The sequence below is a fragment of the Oryx dammah genome, unplaced genomic scaffold (assembly GCF_014754425.2).
Source record: "Oryx dammah isolate SB20612 unplaced genomic scaffold, SCBI_Odam_1.1 HiC_scaffold_27, whole genome shotgun sequence".
In the NCBI taxonomy this organism is placed as follows: Eukaryota; Metazoa; Chordata; class Mammalia; order Artiodactyla; family Bovidae; genus Oryx; species Oryx dammah.
The window spans coordinates 31,640,167-31,648,185 of record NW_024070211.1 but is presented as its reverse complement, the minus strand read 5'-3'; the positions used below and the strand labels follow the sequence as shown (position 1 = coordinate 31,648,185).

At 40.7% G+C, this 8,019-nt stretch overlaps 1 protein-coding gene across 1 annotated transcript in view; it reads right to left on the bottom strand.

Moving 5' to 3' along the window:
- Window positions 1-3,770: 3,770 nt before the first annotated feature.
- Window positions 3,771-8,019, bottom strand: part of PECR (peroxisomal trans-2-enoyl-CoA reductase) — a 49,692-nt gene continuing 45,443 nt past the window's right edge. Inside the window, exons 7-8 of the mRNA XM_040228550.1 lie at window positions 7,552-7,663; window positions 3,771-4,368 (exon numbers count right to left, since the gene is read on the bottom strand). Of these exons, the coding sequence (XP_040084484.1) occupies window positions 4,283-4,368; window positions 7,552-7,663 (198 nt within the window). The 3' untranslated portion in view covers window positions 3,771-4,282. The remainder of the gene's footprint in view (window positions 4,369-7,551; window positions 7,664-8,019) is intronic.

The following is an 8,019-nucleotide window of genomic DNA, read 5'->3' as shown; positions in this document are numbered from 1 at the left end:
GTCTCCTGCATTACAGGTGGATTCTTTACCAGCTGAGCTGCCAGGGAATCCCTACCATTCCTGGTAAGAGTTTGACTTTCCTGATCACAGGGACTCAGACACTACTGCTATCTAGGACAAGGGTCTCCAATTCCCAGATCTAAAGCCTGATGGTCTGAGGTGGAGCTGATGTAATGATAACAAAAATAAAGTGTACAAAAAATACAACTCACTTGAATCATCTGGAAATCCTCTCTCCAATATGCAGTCTGGAAAACTGTCTTCCACAAAACTGGTCTCTGAGGCCAAAAAGGTTGAGGATCACTGATCTAGGGGCTTATACAAGGTGGAATACACAGGTTTGGAATCCCATGCACCAATATCCAACCAGGTGATCAAAGTGAGTCCCTGATCATGGAACTATTGATTGCATCATACCCCAGACTTCCAGAGAAAACCAGCCTCACAACAGGACTACAATAAGCAAGACACAGCAGAAGTACCATCGACCCTCTGAAAGGATGGGGCACCATCTTTCAGGATGCATGTCCTCTTTGGCTTTGGGAACATGTTGGAACCAAGGAGTAGAAGAAGTAGTGGCCCTACTTGCCATCACCCCTTAAGACCCACTGTGGGACTTATCCCTGCGGTTCTGGACTCTGCAGTTTTGGAGATCCTAGTCCCAAAGGGCAATTCTTGCCAAGGGAAACAGCCAGGTTCCATTGAACTGAAACTGATTCCTGTGACCAGGTACCAGTCAGTTCAGTTCAGTTCAGTCGCTCAGTCGTGTCCGAATTTTTGCGACCCCATGAATCGCAGCACACCAGGCCTCCCTGTCCATCACCAACTCCCGGAGTTCACTCAGACTCACGTCCATCGAGTCTGTGATGCCATCCAGCCATCTCATCCTCGGTCGTCCCCTTCTCCTCCTGCCCCCAATCCCTCCCAGCATCAAAGTCTTTTCCAATGAGTCAACTCTTCGCATGAGGTGGCCAAAGTACTGGAGCTTGAGCTTTAGCATCATTCCTTCCAAAGAACATCCAGGGCTGATCTCCTTCAGAATGGACTGGTTGGATCTCCTTGCAGTCCAAGGGACTCTCAAGAGTCTTCTCCAACACCACAGTTCAAAAGCATCAATTCTTTGGCGCTCAGCCTTCTTCACAGTCCAACTCTCACATCCATACATGACTACTGGAAAAATCATAGCCTTGACTAGACAGACCTTAGTCAGCAAAGTAATGTCTCTGCTTTTGAATATGCTATCTAGGTTGGTCATAACTTTTCTTCCAAGGAGTAAGCGTCTTTTAATTTCATGGCTGCAATCACCATCTGCAGTGATTTTGGAGCCCCCCAAAAAAAGTCTGACACTGTTTCCAAGCTGGTGAGAAAAGGCATTGCCATCACCAGCAGGAGGAATCACAGCTACTTTTACAGAGCGGGGAGAGGGAGGAAGGGCACATGTGGACCAGATGACCTACTGAGCACCTCCTGATACCCTTCTGCCCCACTGTGACTGTGATCTCACACATGTGGCAACTCTGGCGGTAACCTGAGGTGTTTCCTGCCCATTCCTCTCTCCCTCCTTCTTCTACAGGTGTCAGACACCATTGTGGTCTGAAGGCTATGGATGCCTTCTTGGGCTCCCTGCCCTTTATCCTCCATGGGCACATTCTCCAGACATTTCATGCATGTTTTACTGTGTCTTGGCATCTTCTTCTCTGAGAACAACTAACAAGAGCCACGAACTGAAGACCAGTGTGTGTGTGTGTGTGTGTGTGTGTGACAGAGAGAGAGGTGATAACATCCACAAAGGTCATCTTATCAACAACCTCTTTTGACATGAGTTAACTATAGAAATGTCTTTTTTTTCCCCCCTTAGATGTCCTTTTCTTCCTTTCTTTCTTACATGCCTTTAGTACCATGACCTTATCCTTGTTAGCACTTAAAATAATGGAGAATTTTATGCTGGAGAGGGTGCAGAGAAAAGGGAACCCTCCTATCGTGCTGGTGGGAATGTAAACTGGTACAGCCACTATGGAAAACAGTATGGAGGTTCCTTAAAAACTAAAAATAGAGTTGCCATATGCTCCAACAATCCCACTCCTGGGCATATATCTGGAAAAGAGGAAAACTCTAATTCAAAAAGATACATTCACCCCAATGTTCATAGCGGCACTATTTATAATAGCCAAGATATGGAAGCAACCTAAATGTCTATTGACAGAGAACATATGGTACATGTATACAATGGAATACTACTCAGTCATAAAAAGAGTGAAATAATGCCATTTGTAACAATATGGATAGACCTAGAGATTATCATACTGCGTGCAATGTCAGACAAATATCACTTATATATGGAATCTTAATAATACAACTGAACCTATTTACAACACAGAAACAGACTCACATAGAAAATAAATTTATGGTTAACAAAGCAGAAAGGGGGGATTAATTAGGGGTCTGGAATTAACAGATATATACTACTATTACAAAATAGATAAATAAGGACCCACTGTATAATACAGGGAACTATATTCAGTGTCTTGTGATAACCTAAAATGGAAAAGAATCTGAAAAAGAATATGTATATGTGTGTGGGGGTGTGTGTGTGAGAATCACTTTGCTATACACCTGAAACTAATACATTATAAATCAACCACACTTCAATAAAAATAGATAAATCTAAACTTTAAATTTATATTTCTGTATTATATATATATATATATATATTTTTTTTTTCTTTTTCACCACTGAACGTCTAACTCCTACCATAACGTTGAGCACATAGAATGGGCACCAAATTATTAGCTGAATGAGTGAGTTCCATTCAGGAACATCCAGTCTACAGCAAAATTTACCAAGTGCAGTCACAGAAGAACATTATTGACAAGGCACTATTATGACACACAGAAATCCTGGAGTGCAGACTTCTAATTCTAGAACACAGATAATGATCAGCTGTACAGTAATGGTCGAACAAGAAGATCTAATAAGGAGTTGGAGCTAAGTTTAGGGCAGGCTCCATGTGTTAGATAGAAATAAGCAAATTTCAACCTAGGGAGATAGAAGAGGTCATCAACCATCATCAACAAGAGGGAATTTGAAAAGCAAGCCCTGCTTCTTTCATTTTCTGCACCAACCTGTGCTGGGGCCACCCTGCCCTTTAAGCCAACTTGTAATGCTTAGCAGCTGTGATGTTATCACCTTCAGAAGGCTACTATTAAAATGTAGTCTAGGAGGAAAAGAAGATTTCTGCTACATACGTAGCAGGCACACAATGTTAAAGGGAGCTTGGGCTCACTCTCAAGGGCGACCCTCCCCAGTTCACACCCAAGAGTGAGCACCTCCTTACATGCGGCACCCACAGCAGCTCATTAGCCTCATTCTAGTCCCAGACCTGCTTGGGATGCTGATAAAATTGCAGATTCTGCAATTTCTGCAGCTGACACCCGCCCTGCCCCACCCCGCTCAGGGTCTGATCAATCATATGCTTTGAACTGAGTGTTACTGTTAAAGAAACTACTTCACTTCAACAGGGAATAAGTCAAACAGGTTTCACTGATGAAGAGAAAAAAAAAAGAACATATACAGTTTGTAGATGACAATCCACAAATCAAGATCAATGGACAGAAAGGATCAACGGAAGGAAGAATACTGAACCCTAATAGAGCTGCATAGATTTTAATTAAAAATTTTTTTGCATATAAAAGGAGAAACATGGAGAAAAGGGAATACTTTAGCTAAGAAATCAAGACACGTATCAAGCCAAGGACGGAAAAAAATACCACTTATGACTTCATTTTTCTTTTTTATTAACAGGGTTTGTACAAATATGACTTCATGAACAAACCACACATGAATGATTATATAAAGCTTTATTGATCCAAAAGTATTTGCCATCAAAAATAAGTCATTGTTGTAAAAATCATAATGATGCCACAATTTAGATTTATTGTAATATTTATAAGGAGATATTAGAACCTTCTGGGAAATCATAATATCACTATCATTAACTTGAAACTATTTCATTTTTCAAAGACCTTTCTTAGAATTAAAAGTATAATCATAAATTACATTAATTTCCACTCCTAAATTTTTTTTTGATCACAAGTTAAAGGACATTGGCTTGCACTTAATGTATTTATTTCAGGAATGACTTTTGCATAGATGTAATTGATTAACATTAAAAAATCAGAATGTGAGTTTCCCATACAGATTATAAGTTCCTATAAAGTACAGAAGTGCATTGTCGAGATGTTAAGGCACTTGGGGACAAAGGACACTTCCATGTTTCTTTAGCTTACAGCTTGGCTTTATGGTTAGAAGACTCTTTTATGCTTTTGACAAAAGAAGGGTCCCCTCTTCCCTTGGGCCAGTTGTCATGATCTGTTGAATGGAAAACCTCAGGTCAGACACGAATCTATTAACCTCATCAGTTCTCTTAGTCCCCACCAAACCCATCTGTCATTTTCCCTGGATCACCCCTTTTCTTAGCAAGAAAAAAGAAATCACTGGGACAGGTGGCAAAGGTTTTGAGAAAAATCTCCATTTGAATCCCATCTCTGCCACTTAGTAACTTGTATAAGTTACTTCTATAGGTTTGGAGAAGTTACTCTTGCTGAGCCTCAGTTTCCGCATCTGTTAAGTAAGTGTTAGTCATTCGCTTTGCAACACCATGGACTGTAGCCTGCCAGGCTCCTCCATGAAATTCTCCAGGCAAGAAAACTGAGCAGTTTGCCATTCCCTTCTCCAGGGAATCTTCCTGATCCAGGGACTGAACGCTGGTCTCCTGCATTGCAGGTGGATTCTTAACCAGTTGACCCACCAGGGAAATCCCCATCTATTAGAGGAGATAACAATACCTCTCTGTTAAAGGTGAGAGAGTCCATATGATCCCTGCATATAGCACTGGACATAACGTAGACATTCAACCAATCTTACTTTCTTAGTAATAGTACCTTCTGAAACATGCTTACTTTGTACCAGACACTTAGAGTTGCCCCCTCCCGGCATCCAGTCTCCCGTCTCCTCTTTCCACTTAGAAAACCATGAGGTTCTGGAGAAGTGACCCTTGGATCACTGATTGATCTAAGTAAGTACACTCTATTCCCCTTGCTGAGGTTACTGGTCAGGCATGGACACTTGCATAAGCTAGTACCAAGCAGAGAGAATCTCAGAATTTGGTTAGAAATGCTGAGAAAAAGTCATCCCCTCCCCTCTGTCTCTGTCCAGATGGACATGAACAAAGAAGCATGGAACTTCAGGAGTGGCAGGCACCAGCAGAGTCCATCTTAAGATATGGCCAACATCATTGCAGCAAAAAGAGAGGGAAAAGGGAAAAAAATGCCCTTGATGAAATCAGTGAGCTGCAGAGTGAAGACTCACCTTTTATTTGAGACAATAATTCCTTCATTGCTTGAGCCAGTCTGAGTTGTAACTAAAAGCATTCTATCTGATACAGTACCTTTACTCTGCATTAACTAATCTAATCCTCCCAACAGCTGATGAATACTATAAGGGACCTCACTTTATAGAAAAGAAAATGAAGGCATACAGAAATAAATTTCCTCAAGAACATCAGCTAATAAGGGTATAGCTTAGCTTTCATCCCAGGCATTCTCACTGCAGGACTGGCAATCTTAAAACTTCAGAAGGAACGGCTGAATATTCCCCATCATTATTTTAGGAGAGTATATTCTTAAAGGTAAGCCCAGGTGGCACAGTGGAAAAGAATCTGCCCGCCAAAGCAGGCGATGCAAGAGATGCAGGTTCCATCCCTGGGTCAGGAAAATCCCCTGGAGAAGGAAATGGCAACCCACTCCAGTATTCTTGCCTGGGAAATCCCATGGACGGAGGAGCCTGGCAGGCTACAATCCACAGGGTCGCAAAGAATCGGACACAACTGATAGACCAAAGCATGCCCATGTTCTTAAAAGATGGATGTGGCCGCTTTCTTCAAAAACTTAAAAAATATTTTTTTGTACTGATTACAAAAAAAAAAACAAAAACCAATGTTAGAATGACAAAGGAAAACCATTTCACTGGAGGCCTGGAGAAGCAGTCACCTAGAGGGGTTTTTTCCCCCCTCTAAAAATGGAAAGGGACGTACCTTACTTTAACAAACACTGACTCAACTCAACTGGTGAGGGAAGTGGAAAGATTCTCCCTCCACCTTTGCTACTTTAAATAGTATCAGAAAACAATATTGTATAACCATGCAGGCATTTCTATGTTTCCAAACGAGATCCTTAAAGAAACAGAATCTCATACACATTACTACAATGGTACTGTTAGTAAAAAATTATACCGGGGGGAAATAATGTGTAATATTATAGATCCAAACCAATCAATGATTAATGCAAAGAAGGGTTGAATCTTCAACTAGACTGTGAGCATATGAAAGAGTAGGATGAAAAGAATAAGTCCTGAACAGCAAATTCAAGTACATATATGCTACATCAACTACATTTTAATTTTGTGTGTGCGCTCAGTTGCGTTTGACTCTTTGCAACCCCATGGACTATATCCCACCAGGCTCCTCTGTCCGTGGGAACTTCAAGTCTAGAACATTGGAGTGGGTTGCCACTTCCTACTCCAGGGGGTCTTCCCAAATCAGGGACTGAACCCATCTCTCCTGTGTCTCCTGCACTGGCAGGCAGAGTCTTTATCACTGTGCCACCAGAGAAGTCCTTTAATTCACTGGCAATCATTTAATCAACTATCTCTGGCAACAGTTTGGACACATTTGAATTTCATATCCTTTTCTACATTTTGGAAGTGATTAGCTTGAACACGCCTTGGTTTCATGGATGTGTTTTGTCATGTATGATGAAACTGTGATACTTGACTAATTTTTTAGGATACTTTCAACTCCACAGTTTGATGGTCTAGTCATAAGATACACACACACACACATTTGCATGTAACATCTACATTGGATTGAGATATATAAAATTGTTTTGTACATCAAAAATGAATGAATACAGCATATTCCTATGGTTTCCCTCAATCTATAACCCAAAGATACTGTAAAATAGCACCATACCACCCCTCCTCATCTAACAGGTCTGATTCTCCCCCTCATATACACAAGCCACTAACTGGATAAACAAAGAGAAGTTAAATATCAAAAGTATGGCACCTTCTTGCCTCTGTTCTTGGCTCTTTCTTGTACATATATACTCACACTGAGAATATTTTTCAAGGTTAAAATTCCACTGGCCTATGCAAACACAAACAACTTTTTAAACAGGTAAAGCTGTGAGCTATAATAAAGATTATTTAGCTATTTGCTGCACTAGGAATATTGCCTTTATTTTTTTTATTGAATAAAAATATCTATTTTATTATTTTTTTAATGTATTTATTTACTTTTTATTTTACTTTACAATTCTGTATTGGTTTTGCCATACATTGACATGATGACTACAAATATTTTGTACATTTTTTTGATGTTCTATAAGAAGAAGAAAAAACAAACCCTTATTTCTTAAGTACTTAGGGAAATTTTGAAAACCTGAACAGGAGAAGGCACAAAATGAAGGACAGACTCATTTCTTGGCCACTCACCTGGTACCTCAAATAACTGTGAGTACAGAGACTGGCCCCCATCCACATACACCAACTGTCCGGTGATAAAGGAAGCAGCCGGAGACAGCAGAAAGCACACCAAGGAGGAGATCTGGAAGCAGAAGCACACACATGCACACAAAAATTAGCTACTCCTCACTTTTGGCTGCTTCCCATTTCCGAGTAGACACATCTGAAACTACAGAACTGTAAAATGAAGCCTGCAGCCTAGAATGCCAGGCTGCTTGTACTATCATCTGAAGGTACATAATAGATGCCTTTTTCTATTTGAGCATCATTAAAGTCAGGGATGTGACTAGGGTGAAGGCAAAAGAAAAAGAGCCTTTTTGGTTGTTGTTCAGTTACTAAGTCGTGTTCGACTCTTTGCAATACCAGGGACTGTAACACGCCAGGCTTCTTTGTCCTTCAGTGTGAAACAAATCACACAATGTGAAGTAGTTAAGGGAC